This window comes from Azolla caroliniana, unplaced genomic scaffold, assembly GCF_043228905.1.
Source record: "Azolla caroliniana isolate FFs.n. ecotype wild unplaced genomic scaffold, voAzoCaro1.0.p SCAF_11, whole genome shotgun sequence".
Lineage (NCBI taxonomy): Eukaryota > Viridiplantae > Streptophyta > Polypodiopsida > Salviniales > Salviniaceae > Azolla > Azolla caroliniana.
Window position 1 is genome coordinate 18646804 of NW_028230446.1, and position 26036 is coordinate 18672839.

Genomic DNA, 26036 nt, shown 5'->3' on the forward strand with positions numbered 1-26036 from the left:
AAGGCTCGGGAGAGCTTGATCTTTGCATCGAGAAAGGGTTGGCGAGAAATACGAGATGGAAGGGTTAAGAGGCAGCGCCGACAGTGGGAAGGTCGACTCGACGACGAAGTCGAAACACAAGTGTCGAACAAAAGTAGCTAAGATCATGGTGCATTATCGGCCGGGCCCTGGCCCTGGGCCGTGTTGTGGCCGAGGCCGGACAATTGCCGGCCAAATGGAACTCTTTCATCGGCCACGAATTTACCAACAACCGGTTTGGATGGAGGAACCAAGGCTTACTACACATATCATGCTTACACGTGGCACACGGGCATGTCTCTGTCTCTCTCTGTCTCTCTCTCTGTCTCTCTCTGTTTCTCTGTGTCTTTCTGTGTTTTGAGTTAAACCTTGAGCCGGCACGCGAGTCGCAGAACCGAGAAGAACCCACAGAAGGATCTAGAGCCATGGCGTATGTAGCAGCGGCGGCGGCGGCGGCGAGGAGAGGCGCCAGGTCTTTGGCCACCGCTGGGAGCGTGCGTAGCTTCCAGACCTACTCGCTGCCTGATCTGGCCTACGACTATGGCGCGCTCCAGCCTTTCATCAGCGGGGAGATCATGGAACTCCACCACAGCAAGCACCACAAGGCCTACATCACGAACTTCAATGCGTCCCTGGAGAAGCTCCATGAGGCCAAGGACCCTGCCTCCATCGTCTCCCTCCAGAGTGCCCTCAATTTCAATGGAGGAGGTCAGCATTCAAATGTCCTGTTTTTAGGGTTTATGATCTATCGCACTTACCTCACATCTATGTTTGCCTTATGCGCCTGACGTCTGAACTCTTTGATTTGATGTTCCGCATCCTGCTGAGGGTTGGTTTTTATGTGAATTAGGGCATATTAATCACTCGATCTTCTGGAAGAACCTAGCGCCGCAAAGCGTAAGTTTAAAATGCCCATTTTCTCTCGCCCCTGAATTCACACGAACATGCACGATGCCTGTTGCACATGGATCATGTACCATAATTTTGAATTGCTCTAAATTTCCTGTGAAATGGTCGATTCTCATGCTTCTGATCACAAAAGATGCCTTTTGCACGACAATCATGTACCATAATGTTGAATTACTCTAAATTGCACATGAAATGCGTGAATAATATGTTTTGCACATGTTGCAGCATGTTTACATGGCCTTCCTTACATGAAATGTCAAAAGAAAACAATGCATATGGTATAACTAAATGATGCATGTATTCTTACTGCACAATAGAGCATACATTGTCTTGATTTAGCAGGTATAAGGAGTTACAAGAACCATTTTAAATCATGTCTGCTTCAATGGCTTGGAGGTTCACTTTTGTTTCTGTCCTATGTTCAGGAAGGTGGTGGCGAGGAGCCCAAAGGACCTTTAGCTTCTGAAATCACTACTCAGTTTGGTTCTTTAGACAATCTGATTAAAAAGATTAGCACAGTGGGTGCTGCTGTCCAGGGTTCAGGATGGGTGGTATATTCTCATTCTCTTTCTCTCTCTCTCTCTCTCTCTCACACACACACACACACACACACACACAAAAGTAGTGTATATATTAAAACATGGCGATATGAAAAACCCTTGCTGTCCTTACAATAGTGAGGTAAAGTGGTCTCTCTGCACGCTGTTAGACTAGCTGACATAAAGGAAACCCGTTTGAGGGCAAGTTGCCTGCAGAACTCAGTTGTGTGAGAACTGCCAAATCAGTTTTCCTTTTAATTTATGTACTTATCAAGCATCCATTACCCATACTCTATTTGTACCATGGACCTGTCAAACACTATCTCATACAAGGTAATTAAACACCCCCATTATGATGGGGGGGGATCTCTCTCTCCCCCTCCCCAGCAAATTTAGTTTTTCGTTGTGCTTTCAGCTTTCGTTTTCGTTTTACCATTAGAAAATTCACCACATATGTCTGGGGAGAGTGCTTTGTGACGATTGATCCTATGTGAGTCATGTTGGTCCTGTGGGTGTTAATATATAATGATCATATCTAGTCTCTCCTTACGAGTAAAACATAAACTCTACACAAATGCAAGCATGTGCACATGAGCGATTTGTTCTTCACTCTATGGTACTGTATAGATTTGTTTTGGCATCATACATGGACCTATTGTGCTTGATATAGCACTCTTTTGGTTTGAGTCTCAATACATATATTTCTTTGCCAGTGGCTTGGATTGAACAAGGAGCTTAAACACCTTGTTGTTGAGACTACAGCCAATCAAGTAAATTTCTCTCCTCTCTCTGTCTCTCTTTTACCCAATGGGGCACTAAAAAAGGAGAATGTTTTATTCAATGTGACACTTTAAAACAAACAGTAAGTTTGATTTCGTAATTTGTTGCAGGATCCACTCATCAACAAAGGCTTAGTCCCACTATTGGGGATCGATGTATGGGAGCATGCATATTATTTGCAGGTAGCACTCTTTGAATTTGGATAGCTTGGCTTTTACTTTTATGCGTCAGATTTCATTGGATTACATAGGCTCTGCCATCTGGGTGTTGGTCTTAGTTGTGTGCTGATGTTACTTTCATTGACAGTACAAGAACGTGCGCCCAGATTATTTGAAGAATATCTGGAATGTTGTGAACTGGAAAGATGTGGCTGAAAGATACGAGAAGTCATTGTAGGGATGATAAGTTTCGATCCATCTGTTCTTTTCACTGATATAGGGTTTTCCTGATGGGAACCATTGTGGATAATTTTATGGGTCATTTGTGTGTCCTTGAAATAAGGTTGGATAAAACTTGTTTGCGTCTTCGGCACCAAGACTATCAGTGTTTATGCAAGAGAAACCATTTTCCGATCTAATTACATGATGTGATTTTGTGCACAAGCCCTTTGATTTCTTGGTCTTTTCAAATGAGGAACCTATTCTCTGGATTATAGAGAATCCAGTTATGTTGGTTTTATTTTGTGATGATATTTTATCAAGCACTATGTGCAGATCAGACTAGTTACAAGGATAAAATGCTATTTTATGGTAGGTTTGCTTGTCATGCTAGCTTGATTATACACACACGAGCATTGTTTGAGGACTCTATGCTCTCTAGTTTCAAGGTTGAAATGCTATTTTATGGTAGGTTTGCTTGTCATGATAGCTTGATTAGACGTACACAACCATTTTTTGAGGGCTCTACTCTTTTCTTTGGCTATCCCGTTACTTGTCATGATGAGATGATGTTATTCTTGCAAGTATAGGTTTTAGGGCTTCATGTTCTAGTCGGGCTGCTGGATTGCTTGACATAATATATCTACATCATCGGAATTGAACTTTGATCTCCTCATGAATTTTTGTTGACAAAATAATGGTTATCTAGCGAAGGATGGTGAATCTTAAGCTCCTCAAGTTCCTTTATTTGCAAGTTTTTGTTTCATTAAGCTTGCCTTCACATCACTCTATAGTGCCATAAAAAGTTGTGTTGATCTTAGTCTTAACTTCACATCAGAATTTGCACATATCGTGCAAATCCTTGAATTTTATGAAACTTAATTTCTTTCAATAAAGGATTATGTCTCAACACGTGGTCTTATTGGTTGTTTCCTATAACACATCCAATCATTCCAACAATGATTTTTCCTCGGGAAATTTGGAAAGAAATCTTACCGATGATATCTTTGAACTCATTGCAAGTGGACCAACTCTTTGTTATCATTGCCTAGTGACATCCACAATCCACAATGATGAAGGCATGACAACAATCTAATGTGCCATCACAACAATACTTGTGGACCTATATATTGTTTACAAAATGAGTGTGGGCCACAAGGCACAACTTATATGCTCTCAAAGAGGTTTGAGATAGTTCGAATGGTGTTTTTGAGCATGTTGCTTTAACAAAGGTGCAAACTTGGAGATGGATGTGCCATCACAACAATACTTGTGAATCTATATATTGTTTACAAAATGACTATGGGCGACAAGCCACAACTCATATGCTCTCAAAGAGGTTTGTGATAGTTCAAATGGTGTTTTTGAGCATGTTGCTTTAACAAAGGTGCAAGCTTGGAGATGGTAGGGGGTGACCTTGAGCAAGGGTGATGGTGACTTTCTCCTATTCAACAAATGCGTGCTCTAATATCCACAAATGGCACATAAGTCGGTTTTTGAGATTTCTAATGTATGCATTAACTCCATGTTTACCATCAAACTCAAAGCATTGCGCATATATCCAATTACACTGCAACCCTTAATACCTTAAAAAGTGAAACATGGTTTCCATTTGACTCTCTCTCTCTCTCTATTCATTATTGACCAAAACAAATTTGATCTCTCATGGGCATACGTAATACGTTGATGAACATGCTCACCCGCGCTACCTTAGGCTAAGAAATGGCGGTTCACGACTTGAACACCGAGCAATCATACATAGAGGTCACCCTTGTAAGTGCTAATTATATTGTCAAAGGATGTTCTTAACTTGGTAGCATGCATGGGTTGCAACAATGGTATCTCTCTTGAGCTCCTAGTCGGTGTCTTTTGTTGGCTATTTATCATTGGCCGGCCAATCTTTCTAGGAAACGTGGGTATCTAGTCAATATGCATATCAAACTTTGTTGGGCACCCGAGACAATGTCCTTGGTTATGATTTTGCGAGCTCGAGAGTACACAATTTCACTCTCTCTTTGTGGGGGTGGGTTTTTGTTCCCCACAAGTGATGGATGATGGTGAAGGCCATCCCAAAAAGTCTATCTCACCCTATATAGCAGTAACTACTTACTAGTAATAGCAGTAGGGTTTTAGCGTGTAAATTAGGGTTTCAGAGTGCAAATTAGGGTTTATTCCACCCAGCACGCAGGGGCCAGGGCGGGACATGGCGTGGCCGGAGGCTGAATGAATACGGTGGATGCTCCTCTCATGAATCAGAATCAGAATCAGACAGACGTCAGTCAGGCCTTAGCTGTTGCCAACAGTTGAATACAGACAGACACATCCCAACATATACTCTGCCTCACGCCATGATCGTGGCAGCTAGGAGGCAGCTTACGCAGAGGATACAGATCATAGGCGCTGCTGCTTCGTCGGCCTGCGGCGTTCATGAGCACCTGATCGGCTCCCCTACCCCTAGTATTCGTTGTGGTAATGGTGGTGATGGACCATCTTCAATGTTTCCTGCACCCTGCTGCCGTGTTCCATTGGAATACCCTGCTTCTGCGCCATGGCAATGGCAGCCTGCTCGTTGTTTCGCGGAGTTCACTTTGCCCCGCCTCAAAATCAAGATAAAGAAGGACCGCCCCCTTGACAAAGTGGCAGACAAAGCCAAGGAGCTGCAGCCCATCATCATCATCAGAGACCTCATCATGAGGTACCCCAAGAGAGCCATACCCTTCCGGATCATTAGCTTGAAACGCAGAGAGCTGGGCCTGAAGATAAGCGATCAGAAGGTGGAGGACCTGATGAGGAGATACCCGAATGCCTTTGAATTCTTCATCCACCCCGATGACAAGCAGAAATGGTGCAGGTTGGCTCCTCAGCTGAAGGAACTTTTGAAAGAGGAGAAACGGATATACGCACGAGAAGAACCTTTGGTCGTAGAGAAGCTGCGAAGGCTGCTGATGCTGGCCAAGGACCGCCGGATCCCAGTTGAGAAGCTGCTGGCAGCTGCTCGGTTCTTTGGATTCCCTGATGACTTCGAGGTGAGCATCATTCCCAAGTATCCCCAGTACTTCCGTCTTCGTGACCCTCACAAGCCGCATCGAACCATTGAACTGGTGGCCTGGGATGAGAGCCTAGCCATCACCGAGTTTGAGAAAGGAGCCAAAATGGCCGCCAAAGAGCGGGGCCAGGGAGACAATTTTGAAACGAGAGGCAAGCCACTGGCTTTCAAGTTGAAGTACTCTGCAGGGATGCAGTTGAAGAAAAAGACCATCGAGAAAATTGATAGATGGCAAAAGCTTCCTTATATATGCCCTTACCAGCAGGTTGATTGGGTCGAAGAAGGGTCGCCAATTGCAGAGAGGAAGATGGCTGCCCTAATGCATGAAGTCTTGAGCCTTACCATAGAGAAGAAGATCTTGATTGAAGTTATCGGGGATTTTCAAGAAGAGTTCAATTTTCCCAACCGAGTGGCCAAGGCATTCAATCGATTCCCAGGCATCTTCTACATAAGTCTCAAGGGAAATGTCCATACTGTTTTCTTAAGAGAGGGTTATAACAAGCGACTTCTCGTAGAAGATCATCCACTTGTCACCCTTAAATGGAAGTATTACAAAATGCTGCAAGATGGGCCGCGGATGCGATCCATGGGCTTCAAAACTGGGAGGACAGTGGATGATGGGCCTTCAATGCGGCGGTCCATCATGTCATCACAATTGGAGAATGCATATGTAACACAGGAAAATGTAGATAAGGAGGCTCATGGAGACCATTCAGTAATGCTATCAGATCACGAGGCAGAGTCTTCCGATGAATTTGACTTCTCTGATGATGAATGAAGCAAGCATTCCAACTGGGTCACCAATCTTTTCACGAGATGATTAAGATTATGGTGACGGAAAACATTGAGGTTTGACAAAGACCGTGTCAGATCCCCTGTATGAGGTGGTTCCGTATTGTTGCAACTAAATATTGGTTGAAATCAGGCCCTCAGAAGAACCTCTGGTCTCGTTTACAACTTCATGTGTGTGGACTCTGGAGTATCCATATTTTTAATGGATTATGAAATAGAATCAGGACGTGACCGCGGAATGGGTCATTGAAATACTCTGCATATGGCCTGCCCCTCTTTATTCAGCAATTTTTGGGAAGTACATATCAAGCCCAACATGGTTCGGGCAATTACTGTCCTTATAGATTATGTATGCAATTATGATTCCAACATCTGATAGTAATGAATTGGCTCATTTTCATTGCATTCGTTATGTCAGAATGAAGAAGTGAATGGAATCAACATATTTTTTTCCCTTAAATATTTGTTGTATTATAGTAAAAAGTAACGTTGTTATAAATTGTGTGTTTGCAATATGGATAAGTATCCTGATTATGATTAACTAGGCATTGTAGTTGAGTTCTAGTGCAAGTCCTGATAAATTATTTGGATGAAGCAGAGGCTTATCAGTGTGATCTATATAACCAATCCCAAAACAAAAATTGTAATTCATAATTCAGAAGATGGAAACTGTAATCTATGTTTCATAATCCGAAATCTAGGATTCCATGAACTAAATAACACAATCCATGACCCATTGCTCATGTTTTAATCGAGTAGTTCATAATTAGCATGCATCCATGATTTAGAACCGAAATAACTGATCAATACCAACAACCAGAATTGATTACATCTATAAATCATCTATAAATGATGCCATATAAGATGGCAGCAATATGTATTCCCAATCACAAGGTTGTGATCAAGCGGGCTGCCATCTAACAGGCGTGAGGTCAAGATTCTGATTACCTTTATGAAGAGTAGCATTTGGTTTAAAATTGCAGCATCACTCAAGCTCGAGTAGCAAGTTGGTGCTTAACTAGGGTGGGAATAAATCCTAATGGCTAGAAGGGATTTCTCTAGGTTGACTTTGATCTATGAGTCATAAAACTAATTAAGGCATATTCAAACCAATAAACATCACTTACACTATTGTGAGAGTGAGAGTTTCTTAATTTCCCTTTTCATCTTGCACATCTTAGAGAAATACATGCTCCTACTCATCATGGTCGTCGTGACATCCCTTCCATGATTCATGCACATTCTTATCTATTTTAAACAAACATGCTTAATGCATATTCTTATTATCTATTTGAAATAATTTTGCATTTGAGACTACCATACTCTTTAACAATATATCCTTGTGTTTAGTTTTAATGTGCTATTAATACTAGGAATGAAGTGAAAACTACAACATCTAATTATAGTTTATGAAGTAAGCACGAGCAAATTTAATTATCTTTGATGCATAAACTATTACTATTTTTAGCATACATAAAAAATGCCAAAGCTAAATTACTCAAAGAACCTCCCTTGCCTGTATCTATGAGAATGTAACTCAAGTGGATGGTAATCAACCTCGTGAGACCAAACATTTAAATCTTTAGACAATAGAATCAATTGGATTTTGTAGGTATATGTTACATACAACCCATCATTTCTATTCATTGGTATTGATTAGTTCTCAACGAACACAACAACTTCATGTTCCAAAAGGTTTGGTATCCAATGAATTTTACAAAGTTGTCAAATCCATCAACATTTAATCACAACTAACGAATATCACGCCCTTACAAACAGGCTATTGTCATGCGTCTCATATCCCAGTAAACAAAGTGATGCCTCTTTTTCCGGTTACAAGTCATGGAGACATGTTCGAAGACTTGGGGGACGACCATGAAATTGAGTAGTTGGCCATGACTCACGTACTTACTACATATGTATGTGTTGGAGTGCGAAAACTGCGATTGTAGCGAGGAAGGGGTCGAGGTGTGTGTGGGGACAAGTAGTGGGCAGAATATCTATTAATATGGGAGTGAACCAAAACCATATACATGGCGGGTGGCCAAAACCATATATATATATATATATTTGGGGTATCATATGCATATGTACATACATACATACATACATACATACATGTAAATACAGTATTAGGTGTGTCATGATGAACACACCATAACCATGCCCATTCTAACCTCCTGATGAAGGAGCTCAGGGGTTTTAGCCTGCTTGTTCTCTGTGTCTGGACCTGTGCTTTGTCTCTCTGCCTCTCTGCGTAAGAAGCTTCAATATCCGTAAGCTGTATCTTGCCCAGGAAGACCTGCACACACTCTCAGATGGGTGGAGGTGGTGCTGCAACCCCGGCGGGCGGCACAGGGGCGCAGCATCTTTCCACCATCACTTTCACCAAACAGCCTTACACCGAAGATGTGGGACCCAGGAAAATGTAATGCTTTCTCCTCCCTGTCTTGCTTTCTGGACTATCTCATCCCACCCCCACCCTAGCATTGGCATTAAGTAAGGTTTCTAATTTTATTTATTTATTTATTTATTTCAGCAAAAGCATCCGGTTCACCACCATGGATGCTTCCGAGATTGCTAAGGTTGCCGAACTCCAAGTAGTGGAGAACAGGATGTATCAAGCAATTGAACGCAATCCTCTCCCCTATGGTGTTCTGGATACTCGCATGGTAAAGTATCCAATCGGTCTTCCAAACCTGGAATAAACAGAAGGAAAACAGGAATTAAAATGATGAATTCTTGAGGAAAATGCTTCTGTGTGGTTCACAAAATCTATTCTCCAAATTTTCCATGAAAATGGACATTTGCATGAAAAGGGCTTAAGAACCCCACAGAAATGCCAGTAAAATAAGGAAAATTGAAAACTAAACTAATGCCCACTAGAAAGGATGTTAGATGTTGTCTCTCACCTCTTCAGAAAGACACCAGAAATCAAGAACCAGTATTTTTTGTCAATGTTGCCAGGAGCTATGAATTCTCCATCTCCAGAGTATCTGGTCGACTGGTTTAAACTATCTTAAGAAAAGAATGAATAGTGTTGCTTTTGTGGCAGGGGACGACGAGGAAGAAGCGAGATGCACAATGTTCAACGTGTTTTGGTACCTTGACAACCTGCCCCGGACATTTTGGATATGTGAAACTGGCAATGCCAGTCTTTCACATAGGCTATTTTAAGAACATCATCAAAATTCTTCAATGCATATGCAAGGTAAGGTACTGCTGATTTATGGTTCATAGGTATGGGATTATGATGTCAAGTTGAGATGAGGAATAAATTTCCTTCTCAGTACCTGGTGTCTGATTTTCTTTCCAGATTAGATGGGCATCAGGACCATTTGAATTTTTAGCTTTGTATTTCGTGTATGATTTCTAACCTCATGAAAACCTTTAAATCTCATGAGAACATGCTTGTACATATGCTCATTCAATGTGTCGATAGTGAATCTATTGTCTTGTTTTTTATTGTGTATTTTTCAATTCGCTTTCCTTTATTAACTCTCGTAGGTTTTACCAGTTGTAGGTCTAGTAAACCTGCCTTGCTAGATCCCTATATTCTTATTTTCGTGTTATTTCTTTCTTGTGCCTGCAGACATGTGGATCAATTTTACTGTCTGAAAAGGATCGCCAACAGAGCCTACGCCGAATGAGAAACCCAAAAATTGAAGTACTACAGAGAAGAGCAGTATTTAAAAAGGTTATAGATCTATGCAAACGTGTGAGATTTTGCCCAAGATGTGGTGATTTCAATGGTGAGGACTACATTAGGCAAACATGTTTAGGTTAGGCAGTAAGATTTATGCATCCATGCAGTTTCTTACTGGGGCACATTGCAGGAACCGTCAAGAAGGTTAGTTACACCCTGAAAATTTCTCATGAGAAATATTCAAAGGCACCTGTAAATTTTCGGGATGAGTATTATAAAGAGTTAGAAGAGGCAATCAAAGCCAACAAGGAGATAAAATCTAATCTGAACCGCCTTCAAGATGACCTTAATCCAATCAGGGTCCTGAAGCTGTTTGAGAAAATAACAGATCAGGTACTTGGAAGAAAAATCAAAAGGTTATTTTTAACACACCTTAATCAAAGCATACTTTTTTTCAATGGGCATTCATCTGCAAGCTGTGTCACTGTGAGGTGCCCTTGAGAAGACGTGCTTCTTTGCTCATTTGCTGTCTGAAAATGGCAGGATTGTGAGATTCTTGGTGTTTATGGAAGGCCAGAAAAGCTTCTGGTTACTCATTTACCTGTGCCACCTTGTGCAATTCGCCCATCTGTAGAGATGGATTCTGCTGGAGGAAGGTGTTGAGTTGTTTCCCTTATTGGTCTTTTTATAATTTTTCTTACAAGGAATCAGTACTTGATTATTTCTAAAATTCAGAATCTAAAAAGGCATATGATGTTTGGCCAGCAACGAGGATGATATTACGATGAAACTGCTGCAGATTATAGATAGTAATAACTCGCTTCAACTCAATCTGGAAAATGGGCACCCTTTTGAAAACTGCATGGTAGATATACAAACATGACATACATTGGATTGGTTAAAGCAATGAAATGCACTTTATTTGTTTTCCTAATGAAGTAACTTCGCCATTTAGGAAACATGGGACTTTCTTCAAGTTCAAGTGGCCATGTACATAAACAGTGAACTTCCGGGTCTCCCTTCTACTATGCAACCTCCAGGAAAGCCTTTACGTGGCTTTGTACAACGCTTGAAAGGAAAACAAGGTCGGTTTCGCGGGAATCTGTCAGGGAAGCGTGTCGACTTCACAGGTCGGACAGTCATTTCACCAGATCCTAACCTTAAGATCACAGAGGTTAGTTATTTATTGCTCAAAAGGTTTATCAGGACTTAGAGAAGAAAAGAGGATTACTAGAAGGTTCTGCATCAAATGATGGCTAATGAAATTGTAACCGCAGGTTGCTGTGCCCATCCTCATGGCTGTGAACCTCACATATCCAGAAAAGGTGACACGCTATAACATTGAAAAACTCAGGCAACGAGTAATAAATGGGGAAAAGTACCCGGGGGCTAATTTTCTTGTTGACAGTAATGGAAACAAAATGTAAAGCATTTTCTCTAACATAACTTCCGATAAATTTATTTTGATTGGATTCTTTTGAAGCGTCTGCTTTGAAACAAATTCAAATAATTCGGATTGTACTACTTTTATAATACAGCTTCATAAAATATGCTCGTGACCGGAGACGCTTGGCTGCAGAGCTCAAATTTGGAGATATTGTAGAAAGGCATTTAGAAGATGGAGATATTGTCTTATTTAATCGGCAGCCAAGCCTCCACAAAATGTCTATCATGTGTCATAGGGTGGGTATTTGAGGTTGTATGTTACAAAGACTCTAATTTGAGGTTCCACAAATCATATTAGAAAGTCTCTGATTAGATAACATGTTCCAGGCAAAGGTCAAGCCATGGAGAACACTCCGATTCAATGAATCTGTTTGCAATCCTTATAATGCAGATTTTGATGGAGATGAGATGAACCTTCATGTTCCGCAAACTGAGGAAGCTCGGACTGAAGCTCTTATGCTGATGGGGGTGAATGTTTTGCACAGGCATAAGTTTCTTTCTACTCACTGGGATATTTTCTTAGCCCTATTTGTATTTCTGGATTCTGCAGGTGCAAAACAATCTCTGTACACCAAAAAATGGTGAAATATTGGTTGCATCTACTCAGGATTTCTTGACATCCTCTTTCCTGATCACGAGAAAGGACACGTTCTATGATCGTGGAGCTTTTGCAATGATGTGTTCTTTCATGGGAGATGGAGTAGAGCATATAGATCTACCTACGCCAACTATTTTGAAGGTAATAATCTGGATCCTTTCTCAAACCTTATTTAGCTTTAAATTAAATGGGTAAGTAAAGTGGTTCTAAATTAAGTGGTTGTCCGTCTGTTGTGTCATTTTATAATTATGTTATTTGTCAATGATGGCAGCCAATTGAGTTATGGACAGGAAAACAACTATTTAGTGTTCTCATTCGGCCAAATGCCAATATGAGGGTATTTGTTAATTTAGTTGTGGTTGAGAAAAACTACAGCAAAAATGGTGGTGAAACAATGTGTCCAAATGATGGCTATGTATATTTCCGAAATAGTGAGTTGATTTCGGGTCAACTTGGCAAAGGGACACTAGGTATGAACATTCTTATTTGTTTCAATGTCTATGCATTCACTCAGATTACAAATTGGATGCCAATTTTAATGCAGGAAATGGCAACAAGAATGGGCTATTCACTATTTTGTTAAGAGATTATAGTTCTCATGCAGCAGCATCATGCATGAATCGATTGGCAAAGCTAAGGTAGATTGACTACCCAGACACAGTTGTTGAAGATAACTTTATGCTAAATGTTAACATCTTGAAATGTTGGGTTCTTTCCTAGTTAGATCTAATTATTAGTTTAATGATGTTTTAACTCATAATTTCTATTTGCAGTGCTAGGTGGATTGGGAACCATGGGTTTTCAATCGGCATTGATGATGTCCAGCCTGGTGCGATTCTTAGTGCAAAGAAGGAGGAACGTATTAGAGAAGGTTACAGCAGATGCGACTTACATATAGATCTATTTAACAAGGGTAAGCTTGCACTTCAACCTGGGTGTGATTTAGTTCAAACCTTGGAGGCAGAGATAACAGGGGAACTAAATAAGATTCGAGAATTAGCTGGCAAGGTATGATCAATCTTTCCAAAGAAATGAAGTGTATGATCTCTTATAATGTAAGAAGCACTTGAGAAAGTAAATTAGTTTTGCATCGTAGGTTTGCCTGGAAGAATTACATTGGCGCAACAGTCCACTGATAATGTCTCAATGTGGGTCAAAGGGTTCTCCAATAAATATTAGTCAAATGATTGCATGTGTGGGCCAACAGTCAGTAGGAGGAAAGCGGGCCCCAAATGGTTTTATTGAACGTAGTTTGCCACATTTCCTAAGACATGAAAAGACTCCCCAGGTTTGTGCATTATTTTTGGACTTTATTCCATTGTTGTAATTTTCCTTGTTGGCTGAAGTACTATTCATGAATACAGGCAAAAGGATTTGTTGCCAATTCGTTTTACAGTGGCTTGTCTGCAACTGAATTCTTTTTTCATACCATGGGTGGACGAGAAGGGCTAGTAGACACTGCGGTAGGTGCAAGGATGCTATGTAGATATCATTATGTACGTAGCATTGTGACTTCTGTTCTGATGTATGCATGAGTGCAGGTCAAAACTGCTGAAACTGGTTACATGTCACGAAGATTAATGAAGTCATTGGAAGATTTGTACACACACTATGATGGGACCGTGCGAAATGCAAGTGGGGGTATTGTACAACTTCTTTATGGCGACGATGGTATGGATCCTGTTAATATGGAGGGAAAGGATGGTACTCCATTGAATTTTGATCGAATTTTAATGAAGACCAAGGTATTATGAGTAAATTTGCCATTGCTGTAAGGGCGTTTTATCTGCTTGAATAAGGCTGGCATCTGAGATTGCTGTTTTTTCTTTGCAGTCTGTATGTCCCATTTTTGATACACCTGTGATCTCTCCATCAGATGCTCGCCAAAGAGTAGTAGCGAGGATGTCAAAGCATGACACAAGTCTAGAAGCTGGTTGTTCCATGGATTACAAAAGAAAACTGGAGGAGTTTATGGAGAAGAATATATCTGCAGCTGAAAAAACTAGGTCTGCTATGGGGTTGGATACAGAAAATATCGTTTTTGATGGTAGTCTTGTCAAAGAGAGGATTGCAGGAAGCATATCAGGGTTTACAGCCCGACAACTTGAGGTTTCTAGGAGAATCCTTAATATGACAATCACTTAGTTTATGCATTTGAATAATGTAGCAGATGAAACTCAACAGCCGTGTATCTTAACAGGTTTTTCTGGATATTTGTATTGGGAGATATCACATGAAACGTATGGAGCCTGGGTCTGCAGTTGGAGCAGTGGGTGCACAAAGTATAGGAGAACCAGGGACCCAAATGACATTGAAGACGTTTCATTTTGCAGGTGTTGCAAGTATGAGTATCCTTGCAATGTTTGGTTATCTAGAGGATTATTGTTGTACTTGGTATGGGAATTTTCCAATGTCTTCCACTGGGAGATATATAAGAACTTTTCAGTACCTTAGGATTTTTAATGCATTGATAGGATTTTTTCATCAAGAGAGTTTCTTTCTGTCTACATTTTTTCCCTTGACAGTATTTAAAAGATGTAACTCTCGGTGTCCCTCGGATTAAAGAGATTATTAATGCAGCCAAAAATATAAGCACACCAATTATAACAGCAAAGCTTGTATCTGATAAAGATTTGAAGGCAGCACGTATTGTAAAAGCACGCATTGAGAAAACAGTCCTCGGCGAAGTAAGTAATCAGGCCATTTTATATGATGCGGAACTTATTATCATATATGTTGTAAGAATCAGATTATTGTACATGAATTGATAATCACAGCTGCTTTTGTATTCTGTGCGGAGTATGGAAAATCCTTGTTTAACAATTTCAATGCAGGTAGCAAAGAGCATTAAAACTGTACTGAGACCAGGACAAGCATTGATCTCTGTCAAACTAGATGTCAAAAGAATAGAAGCTTTACAGCTGGACATTTCAGCATACACAGTAGCAGAAGCTATTCTTAAAACCTCTAAATTGAAGCTGAAGCAACAGGTTAGCTAAATGCTTTAATGAATATGTATAGGCTGTGATATCTGAGCACTCATATCTTTGTTATATCTCTGCAGCATCTTAGAGTTTTGGATCACACGAAATTAGTTGTATTTCCCGCAGAGCCTGACCGCAAGAAGCTTCATTTTGCTTTGTTCAACTTACGAAACATGCTTCCCAAAGTGATTGTCAAGGTTTTCCTCTTTTTGTTTGAATTAAAATACAAGGAACTTGAGCTATGCTCTATTTTTGTCAACCATTTTTAAAAAACAATTCTACAGGGCATCCCTACAGTAGAACGGGCTGTGATCAATCAAGATAAAGGAAAATATAATCTTCTTGTTGAAGGGTTTGTACCTTGCTCTCTGTTTCTCTCTAAAAGCATGTCTACTCTGTAATTGATCTTTTATAATTCGTAAAGGTGATGAAATGATATGATAAACTCAGGACGAACCTTGCTGCTGTTATGGGCACTGCTGGTGTTGATGGTTTGAATACTAAGAGCAACCATGTATTTGAGGCTGAGCATACACTTGGGATTGAAGCTGCTCGAAAGTGCATCATTGATGAGATTCAGTATACTATGGCCAGTCATGGAATGAGCATAGATATTAGACATATGATGCTCCTTGCAGATGTCATGACATATAAGGCATGTATATATCTTCTACCAGTTTTGTTCATAAACCATTTTCTGCATTTAATTGTACCAATATTTATGAATTGTAGTTTTCTAATAAGACGTTAAAGTCATCCATTAGTTAGGAGGTAATATGTACAGCAAAAATTGCAATGATATTGAAATGAGGAGGCCAGGAGATAATGCTGGACTTGGAACAGGAGTAACAGGAGACAGACAGAAAGAAAAAAAGAAAGAAAAAGAAAAAAAGAAAAAAAGAAAAATTTAACGTGTTGTAAGAGGCCAATATGGCCTATTAGACCAAACAAGAGATTACATCTTAAAATATTGTCTTGTCTATGAGAACAACAAACCAAAATAAATGTAACTGAATAAAAAAGTAAATAGAAATAGAATAAAATGTGACTGAAGAATCTCGTCATGTATACATCTAAGATTCTCAAGTCTGTTATATTGTAACTTTTCTCTTCAAAAGATCTCTAACATATGTCAATCCAGAATGGAGAGGTCCCTTAAGTGAGGGAATCACTTGTGATGGTGGGAGACAATGGCCTTTATTTGTTGATGACAAGGGTGATGAGATTGCGGTCCATGAGGCCAGGGTCCAATCTATTGTTAGCCCCTTTGCAGTGTCCTAGTTGGGGCCCCGTTTGTGAAGCCCTTGATTGATTGTAGCATGAGTAGGAGTGATTCGGCTAAAGAAAGTTGTGATTGTTCTTTGCTGATGAGCTTGTGTGGCTGTATTGTCCTAGTCGGGGCCCCGTTTGTGAAGCCCTTGATTGACTTGTAGCATGAGTAGGAGTGATTAGGCTAAAGAAAGTTGTGATTGTTCTTTGCTGATGAGCTTGTGTGGCTGTATTGTCGTCTTTCAGCAGCTTCTCCACGTGACTCTTGAGTTCTAGCAAGAAAAGCCCCAGGCACTCTTGGTCCTCATTTTCTTGGAGTTCCCTGGTGATCTGTTTTATTAGAATGTGATTTTAATTCACTCAAGCCAGGTCAAACTCAATATGTCCCAGAAGAGAGCTATAATGTGAATGGGTCTTTACAAATGCTGAAGCTAATGTTGATTTTGTACCTTTGAGAGGCACGTAGTGAGAACATCTGCAGGATCCTGTGTAACTGATTTTATGCAATGAGATGAGTCCACCCTAACACGTCCTTGATGAAGTGACATCACACATCAATGTCCAAGGTCATTACAGAGACATCCAACCATATGGTGTCTAAAATGTTCTTAGTGCATTGCACGAAACATGGCATCTGTAGCCAACCATATGGCAGTTTGGTTATCAAAGTGTAGGAATGGTGTCCTCTCACGTAAACCAAGGTCATAACAGAGACATGCCAACCATATGGCATCTTTGGACGCTTTAGTTGCTGAAATATGGTATATTGTCAGTTGTAGTTAATGCAACAATCCTCTGAAATCTGGAACGTCGTGACTGCACCACAAGTTAGTGTAAATACATATCTGCTAGTGGATTTGCCTGTATTTACATTATCTGTCATATCGGGTTCACAGAATCCATGTAATCTGAATGGCTTTTCATAACATAGACATTCATCTTTTGTCCCCTTCAAAGATCTCATAATTGCCTTGATGGCGTCGACATATAGCACCAAAATGATGGGGTTGGCATCGACATCATGTTGTGTAGAGATAATCATCTGCATAGCTCGTTTTTAACCCATGTGGTAACATAGAAGTTTTGTACTTTTTATACCATGGTCTACGAGCTTGATTCAGCCACCAAATGTTGCTTATCCAGAATTGCAACCCATCTGGCTTTCTCACATATAGCTCTTCTTCAATACCACCAAGCAAGAAAGTAATCTTACATCCATCTGGTAAAGCTTCAATGCAAAAAGCTGCAATAGGAGGAAACAAAATCTGCAAGGTGGTCATTTTGACGACATGGGCAATCTTGATTTTATACACCCACCTATCATAAATGATACTTGTTCCTTGGGCAATTCAATCAAGTCCCAAGGATATTTGCAATCAAAGCTTCTTCTTCTTTTTGCATTGCAATCTGCCTGTAATTCCAGATGGTCCTAACCTAGACCTCTGAGGCATGCAGAAAACTGTCCAAGTTGTCTCGAAAGGTTTGAAGAAGGAATCTCCCACAGATTTGTTTGTGAACTGGACGCCACATGCTGTCTGGTACACAAAACTTGAAGGCATGCTTCAAAAAATCTGGAGCATCAAAATATGAGAAGCCCCCAATCAGCTGGCCTAAACCTAGATGGGTCGACATCAGTGGGCAACCATGAACTTATTTGTTTCTCTTTCAGCTCATCTTATTCTACGAATTGTAATGTGTTGTGACAAAATATTTTCTCTAGCCATACCTCGTATAGATAAGCATCTTCCAAAATGGGTTGTTCAATTGGAGCTAGTACTTGTCCAAAAATAAATGGCACATACTTCAATACTAAGTACATCTTAACCAGACAACAGAGAATATTCTTCTAGTAGACCTGACTAGTCAATCCCATTAACCTACTTCCCGCTTTCATAAATACATTCTATATTACTCATCCATGGTTTCCCTCATTGACACCTCATCGACCCATATGGTTTGGTTGCACAATAGCTACTCCTCATTTTGGGGTGCTATCACAAAATGTGCACTCTTTAGAATACATGTGGAGATGAACTCACAACATGAGGGTGATCATTGACTATATGTAACTAGGTGCAGAGTGATCTCAAGAGGGTAGTCTGAACCCATGAAACATCATTTTGTAGACTATACTATGCTCTGTTTTGATAAGACAGACCACTTTGTCCACATACACTCCTTTCAAATTATCTCCATTGTCATAATATATCATGTATGCTTTTTCACACACATGTGCAAAGTGAATTCTTGAGATGAGGCGTCAATGTGGGAAACCACAGTCTGTAAAGGAACAACTCAATGGTTCAAAGAGTATGTCTTCTGGCCTTTGAGTTGGTATGACATGAGAACATTGCTGAAATAAATTGATATTCGTTTACATTTTTAAGCATGGAAAGAGAAACATTTGCCATTCAACATGTATTTACTGCTATTATTCAACTTGTCAATTGAATGAGTCTCTTACAGTTGTAAATTAAGGTGGAAGGCTTTTAGAGCTGCTATGTAAGATGGAAGTCTGTTGGATCTTCAATGCTGAGAATTTTGTGTGTCAACAGGGAGAGGTCCTTGGAATTACCCGCTTTGGAATTGCTAAAATGAAAGATAGTGTACTCATGTTGGCGTCCTTTGAAAAAACTACAGACCATCTTTTTGATGCAGCTGTTCATGGTCGACTTGATCAAATTGAGGGAGTTAGTGAATGTATTATTATGGGTATCCCAATGCCAATCGGCACTGGTCTACTAAAGATACGGCAGAAGTAAGCCATCCTTACTGTGTTTGTATTTGCCTGTGAGAGAGATGGGCAAATAACCTGTATTTTTTTGCAGGGTGGATGCTTTACCCAAGCTGGACTATGGTTTGTCGAGCACATTATTGTAACATAGAGATTTTTGCCGTTTCCCCTGGATTGAATTACAATCCTTTGGTTCAAGAGTATGACAGCAAGATAGTGGAGACAGTTAATGTCTATATCTATTCATCAGATAGTAGTCGGGGCCCAAGATAACTGCTTGGACATCATCCTTTGGCTCATTTCTCCTCTATGTGCATCCTAAAAGTGATAGATGCGAAGGGGTTCTCCTGTTTTCTATTTTTTGGTTCTTTTCATAATTGCAGCCTTGCAAGATGAGGATGGTGTATTGAAATAGCGAGCCCTCGATCTTTTCGAAGATTCTCCACGCTAAAATGCAAGAAAAGCTTGAAGTGGATCCTTTCAAATTGCATAGGTTATTATTTTTTGTTGGACAGTAACAATAAATTATCTCTGGTATTGTGGATATAAAACAACAGATTCTGGTAATCAACATGCAATTGCTATTATTCGGCCTCCCCATAGAAGAGAGCCATTATTAATTTATTTATTTTATGAAAGAGAGAAGATACCTAATGCCAAACAGAACAGCAATCAAGATATTTGTATTTATGCATGGTTATTAAGTTTCTTGTGGGAGGCATCCATAAATAGATGAATTCTCATGGGTCTCTGGGCGCTGGTTTGAGAAATTGAGTTTTCATTAAGTTGTACCATGTAATGAATGATTAATATAGCCAAGGTTGGCTATTGTGAAGAGGTCGGAATCCTAGACATTAGAATCCTAATTGGAATGACCACATGGCTCTCGAGCTTTTATTGGTCATGGATCTTTTGGTCTACAAATTAGTCGCGATTTATCCTTTTCACAATGGCAATGTGATGAGTATGGAGGCATGTAAGAAGTGTTTGTGAACTGAGCATTCTAAGTTCTTTGGAGGAAGTTTGAGGGAAGAGGTAGAAACCCCAAAAACAGGAGTGAGGGCAAGGGTCTAGGTTAGAGTTGCATATTGTCTTGTCCAATTTGAAGTGAAAATAGAAAATAAATAGTTGTTGAATAAGATAATTAAAGACAACAAAAATGGCACCTCTTGGTAACGAAGAGTTGGAAGACCCCAATTGAGTTTATTGTATAAGAGGTTTTGAATAAATGAAGAAATATGTACTTCAACTTTTGTATGCATAATGACTTAATTTCAAATCCAAGAACGTTGATCGTTTGTGGATGAATAATTTATCACAACATAGGCCCCAAAGGTTGGTCCGTCTTTTATTTATACTTAATAGAAGATAATATTGTAACACAAAGTCTAAAACCATGACAATTAGCATCTTAAGCCTATTTGAAAGCCAAAACCCATACCGAGTGCTTTCAAAATCTTCTGTAAGGCATGTAAGGCTGAAGCATCCCATTATTTATTGCGAACATAGACCTAAGCAACTACAAGCAACACACATTGTTTTAAAATTAGGTAATGAATTGATTGCCTCTACTTGGGTAGAATCCATTTGTATGCCTCATTTTGAAACAATGCACAAAGGGAAATATATCTCTTCTAAAAAGAACTCACTTTTCTTTGCATTATAAGAAATCTCTTATTTTATATATGTATCTCATCGAAAATCACAATTAAATAGTTCATGTGCACGTGTTCATTTTTACATGCACTTTTGTGCCATTAAGGCGTTTCATTTAGATGGTACATAATACAAATGCGAATATTAGGTTCTATGCATGATTCTATTGAAAGTGATTGAGAATTTTGTAAGTGAAAAAGTCTAACGTTCCAAAAAGTAGTCTAACCCGCAACCTTAATCTACATCCTTATTCCTTATCCAAATATGGTGATATTTGTTTTTTAAATCAATTTGGTAAATATTGCCCCTCGAATAAATGGTTGAGAATATCAACACCATTGGTGTTAGAAATATGTTTCTTGATTGTGTTCCTATGCAACACATGATAGTGAATACAAATATTCCAAGAACGATATTGCTTTTGTAAGAAAAATAGAAGAAAATGGTAAGTGAATGAAGTGGGCACACAATGTGTGGTGTGCTAGGCATATGGAATATCACTAATAAATTTATGAACGTTCAATATCTTGTGGGTAAACTGCTATTTAGTGCAAATGTTGTAACTATGTAGAAGAGAGAGGAGTGGTCTATAAGAAATGAAACCCTTTCCTTAGTTGTGTTAGATCTTCTTAACATCATCTCAAGGGATTCATGAGTTTGTGCTTGCTTGGTCTTCAAGCGTTTGCGAGGATTGATAATAGACTAAGTGATAACATTTTGGGGCATACAATTGCATTAATATGTTGTTGATGGCTATGTCGAGGCATTGACAAATACATGGAAGTCTTTGTTCCAATATGAAGGTTGCACTACCTTGGACAACATTACTTTGAGGGCACGAAATGCTTTCTCTTATATTTTTGTCCATAAATACAAAATGAGTTGGATGACATTTAGGAGCAAGTTTGTGACTATGCCAATTGATTTGGCCAAGGAATCATGTGAATTCTAGTGTCAAGGAAAGCTTCTACGTTGCCAAGGAAATCTCGTGTTTACTCACAATTTTAGGTTTTAGGCTAAAGGTATCGATCGTTAGGTCATTTACCTTGACGCATGTTGATCTACTAAAGAAAACTTGGGAAACTTCATTCTTTCTTGTTAAAATATGCTTCAAACTATTTAAAAAATATTGTGCACCTTCTAGTTCATGCCAATATACAAAATATTGCCACATTGTTAAACATGTGTTTTCTCATATTGTTCGCATTAACACTATCCGCAACCCTTTTGGATGAGTAGATGTCACTCTAATTGGGTCACCCTACCATAATGATATAATCAAAGGTCTTTACCTTTAAGTTGAATGAGAAAACCAAAGTACTTTGAATGAACAAGTTGATATCATCGATTCAAAATGTTTGAGCTCTCACATCCTAGAATTATCCACAAGGAAACCATGATAGAGCCTCTTATTTGCCATTTATGGACTCATGTGGAGCAACACCCATAATCCCTATTTTATTACCGAAATTCAAAGTAGAAGGAAATACCCATACGGTGACTAACTAATCTAAGCTAAATTGAAAAATGAGTTAGAAGTAAATACAAGGAAAACTAATACTAAAAAATGATGTACTACATTTGGGCTTGATGAATTCATTTGATAAACAAACATTACATGTGAAGTAACTAAGTGGACAATAGTGAACTTTAATACTAGCGAATCAAGCTCAAAGAAAAGATTTACAAGTAGGTCCTCCTATAAGTTGGATGGAGGTCACATTGCTTATTGCAAAGTAGTTTGGATAAAGGGCACAAATTTGCGAGCAAACATCACTTCCTATGACTATGCGATTGATCTAGGCCATGCCCATCTACACACATAAAATTTGATATGATTTATATGAATAAGTCAAAAATTGGATAGTAAGATGTCTTCAACAACTATTGTTGGGTGTGCCCAACAACATGTGCCCAACAAGGTATGCATGTCTATTCATGTGAAATATACAATTCCTTTGTTCTCCTCAATAATGGTTATGTTGGTTCAAAAGACGCGGGATTAGTAATCGGGAATGGTTTGGGAGTATAAAGCTACATGCATTTCAAACCAACCAATTGAAAGTTTTGAAGACTAATTGCCACACTGAATTGAACCATGCATGTGTAAATAATTCAAACCGAACCATTTGAGGGCCAAACCATCCGAGGAGTTTTGGAGCTCAAATCAAAGAGAAGCTATTGTGGCTTGATCTCCTGAACATTGTTGTTTTCTTGGGTCAATTTGTTCTAAGAAGCTATTGGTGGAGCAAGAGGTTTATATCATCACATACACATACATACATAGATATACACACATACATACATACATATACACACAATACATACAATACATACACTGTAGAGAATGTAGAGGTTCCTCCTCCCTCCTCCAAGGTGTCAAAGATTAGAAGTACATTATGGAGGTGTCCAAGGTCATCAAGTGTCAACCAATCAAGCGATTGTGTTGCGGATCGAAACAAGTGGATATAACATCCAATTACAATTCTTCGATCGCAGAGCATGTAGAGGGAGGGAGGGATTGGTGAGTCCTCGTGCTCTACATATACATATACAATTCTATACTATACATATACTATACTATACTATACATATACTGTTATACATATACATATACATATACATATACATATACATATACATATATGTACACACACACATGCTTTCTTCATCCCACTCCATTTTCAAATTCTTCGTCTTTCTCTTCATTTAGCACCAACAGAGAAGGCCACTCACTTCTTCTTCTTCTTTTGCAAGGATTTCAACCCACACCAGGTACTCTGTTTTCTGCCCTTTCTTGAATCTAACCTAATTGTCAGGGCGTCCCACCTACCTGAAATAAAAGAAACCCTAAAATATTTTAAACTGTTAAATCTCTTTTTGCGTGTCTGTGTTGTGTGTCTGCTCACACCATGGGGAGTGATGATGAGGATGATGGTGGTAGTAGAAAGCTCAAACCATTCCACACGTGTGAATGGACCCCTGATGCAGTCTTCTGTCTCATGGGGAAGTATGGTGAGAAATATGCAATTGGAAGAGGTTTGCTAAGAAACACTGACTGGGAAGAAGTGGTACATAATGTGAATTCAATGTGTCATGCTCAAAGCCAGATCAAAACAGTGAAGCAATGCAAAGACAAGATTGATAGCTTGAAAAAGAGGTATAAAACAGAGAAAACAAAGATTTTGGGTGGTGGTTCTTCTTCCTCCACATGGATTTTCTTCAACAAAATGGATGAAATCATGAAGTCTGTGCCAATAACCATCAGGGCAACTCCAAAGATAGTGAAATTAGCCACACTTAGCTCTTGCGGTGAAGATTCCGTTTCAACAAGAAGCTCTCCGATAAGAGAGAGTGACAGTGAGCAAGGTCGATCTTCCCAAAGGAAAGAGAAAACCACACCCTTAGACGACTGTTCAGATCTTGAGTCATCGTCCTCAGATGATGATGATGATGACGACGATGAAGAAGAGGAGGAAGATGAAGGCGAGGATATACACAGAAATGATCCTATTGGTGGAGATTGTCAGAAGAAGATAGAACAGTTCTCTGATACCATTCGCAAAATTCTCACAAAGAAAAGGCAAGTGTGCCTTCATCCTGTAAAAGCTTTGGCTGATGCTATTGTCGAGTTCTCAGATGTGTATGCAAGAATTGAGATAGCCAAAATGGAAGTTTATACTGATATGCAACTTGAAATAGCCAAACTTCAGAGTAGGAAAGAGAAACCTAAAAGAAGGAAAACAAGATTGTCTGGTTTCTCAGATTCTGAGATGCTATGAGTTTGATATGTTTGTAGACAGTTGCTCACCCTAAGCCATAACTTGTTGCTCCATCTATTATATAGGAGCTTTTTTATGAAAAATCATTGAATGAATATGTTTGTTTTGATTGTAGAAATTGCTTGCCTCAGCCATAAACTCTGCTCCCAATCTTTGATTGAGGAGCTTTTTGATGAACAATCACGGCAAGATCATGGTTGGATGCATGATTTTGTAAACGTGGCGCTTGCACCTTCATTAGAACAAGATGGTTTTTAAGAGAAGGCATGATTATGAGTGTTGCTTGCACCATCATTTGTACCTCTAGTCGAATGAATGATTGTTGGTTTGAAACATCATTTGAACCTCAAGTGCAATGATTGTTTGTTTTGAAACATGTTTCATTATTAGAGCAAGTTGGTTTTTGAGAGATGTACATGTACTAAGGAAATGTGTTCTTTGCATATGTCTGAGCTTGTTGCAAATTTTTCAGTGTTTGTTTGATAACCTTTATTAGTATTTCAATAAGTTAATATTAACAGTTGTGGTTTAAATCCAATTTATTTCTGAATTGTTCCATCAACATGTAAGAAACAACTTCATTTTTTTATGAGGTAACCTTTAAATTTTTTGGTGCGATTTAACAATTCGTGCTTATTACAAATGCTATAATAAATGTATGTACTAATAAAGAACTGCGTTCGATTGATACATTGGTTCCCCCATATTGGCGTTCGAGTTGGGGCTAGCATGGGTATGTGATGTTCTCATTACCCAACCCATATTGATGTTGAGCACTTTTGCTGTTGTCATTTGAAGAGGTGGTCATCGCAACATACTACCTACCTGTGAGGTAAATTGATTGGCAGGTTTGGCAAGGCAAAATGCACAAGACTTGTACATCATGAGGGAGGCCCATCCCGAAGAATTTTCAATGCCTCGATGACAAGAGAGCTAGTAGAATGCAAGGGCATTGGTAGAAGTTAGAACCATGGAAGATATCTTGGAGGTTCCAAACCTTGTTTGTTGTGTGTCATGCTTTGTCAACTTCTGTATTTGTTGCTTCAAAATTGATGTGGAAGGCTTACTAGTTTTATACAAAGAGGTACAAGGTGAGTAGGAGCACAACTCAATTAATATTGGTTGTGTGAGGAGTGAGGCTCCTCTCATCAATATTGACTATTGGATAGGTATTATTCTTCTCTATGTTAACTATTCTTCCCTATATATATTGCTTTTCTCTTCTTATATAGAGTGACGAGTGTGATATGTGAACCATCGGTGCCACCTTCAATGTACCATCGGAAGTATTTGTTGGCCTCTTAAAGTATTTGCTTGCGTATCATTAAGTGCTTGAATCTTGGGAGATATGTTAATGCTTATTAATTACATTGTAGTTTGATCCTCGACACATTTATTAGCTCATATGCTTACATTAATTTATCATTACAATTTAGTGGGATGGCCAACAATCACTAAGA

General features: G+C 39.2%; 4 protein-coding genes across 6 annotated transcripts; all 4 read left to right on the forward strand.

Moving 5' to 3' along the window:
* The first annotated feature begins 365 nt into the window (after positions 1 to 365).
* LOC147858279 (superoxide dismutase [Mn] 1, mitochondrial-like) lies at positions 366 to 2820 on the forward strand. The gene is made up of 6 exons (XM_087327756.1): positions 366 to 726; positions 869 to 915; positions 1353 to 1478; positions 2180 to 2236; positions 2357 to 2428; positions 2553 to 2820. The coding sequence occupies exons 1-6, from the start codon at positions 444 to 446 to the stop codon at positions 2640 to 2642; spliced, it is 675 nt and encodes a 224-aa protein (XP_087183882.1). The 5' UTR covers positions 366 to 443; the 3' UTR covers positions 2643 to 2820.
* A 1978-nt stretch (positions 2821 to 4798) lies between these two features.
* Positions 4799 to 6866, forward strand: LOC147858280 (protein ROOT PRIMORDIUM DEFECTIVE 1-like). The gene has a single exon (XM_087327932.1). It carries the CDS (start codon positions 4972 to 4974, stop codon positions 6445 to 6447), a length of 1476 nt encoding a protein of 491 aa, XP_087184058.1. The 5' UTR covers positions 4799 to 4971; the 3' UTR covers positions 6448 to 6866.
* Positions 6867 to 8603: 1737 nt separating this feature from the next.
* On the forward strand, positions 8604 to 19783 carry NRPC1 (nuclear RNA polymerase C1). 3 transcript variants are annotated; one of them, XM_087326752.1, is made up of 27 exons: positions 8605 to 8889; positions 9001 to 9133; positions 9517 to 9672; positions 10054 to 10213; positions 10298 to 10500; positions 10651 to 10763; positions 10873 to 10972; positions 11063 to 11281; positions 11385 to 11530; positions 11646 to 11790; positions 11881 to 12021; positions 12104 to 12292; positions 12423 to 12621; positions 12696 to 12789; positions 12925 to 13159; positions 13248 to 13439; positions 13516 to 13614; positions 13693 to 13896; positions 13985 to 14260; positions 14352 to 14499; positions 14687 to 14838; positions 14986 to 15141; positions 15216 to 15332; positions 15420 to 15487; positions 15586 to 15790; positions 18960 to 19162; positions 19233 to 19783. In XM_087326752.1, exons 1-27 carry the CDS (start codon positions 8780 to 8782, stop codon positions 19282 to 19284), a joined length of 4215 nt encoding a protein of 1404 aa, XP_087182878.1. In that variant the 5' UTR covers positions 8605 to 8779; the 3' UTR covers positions 19285 to 19783. The 3 variants fall into 3 exon arrangements, 2 of the variants coding, with proteins under 2 accessions (XP_087182878.1, XP_087182877.1); XM_087326751.1 differs by lacking the exon at positions 19233 to 19783 and having other exon boundaries at positions 15586 to 15794; positions 18964 to 19102; XR_015530424.1 differs by lacking the exons at positions 18960 to 19162; positions 19233 to 19783 and having other exon boundaries at positions 8604 to 8889; positions 15433 to 15487; positions 15586 to 15656.
* A 3651-nt stretch (positions 19784 to 23434) lies between these two features.
* LOC147858282 (uncharacterized) lies at positions 23435 to 24914 on the forward strand. Its single transcript, XM_087327211.1, has one exon. It carries the CDS (start codon positions 23707 to 23709, stop codon positions 24574 to 24576), a length of 870 nt encoding a protein of 289 aa, XP_087183337.1. The 5' UTR covers positions 23435 to 23706; the 3' UTR covers positions 24577 to 24914.
* The last annotated feature ends 1122 nt before the right edge of the window (positions 24915 to 26036 follow it).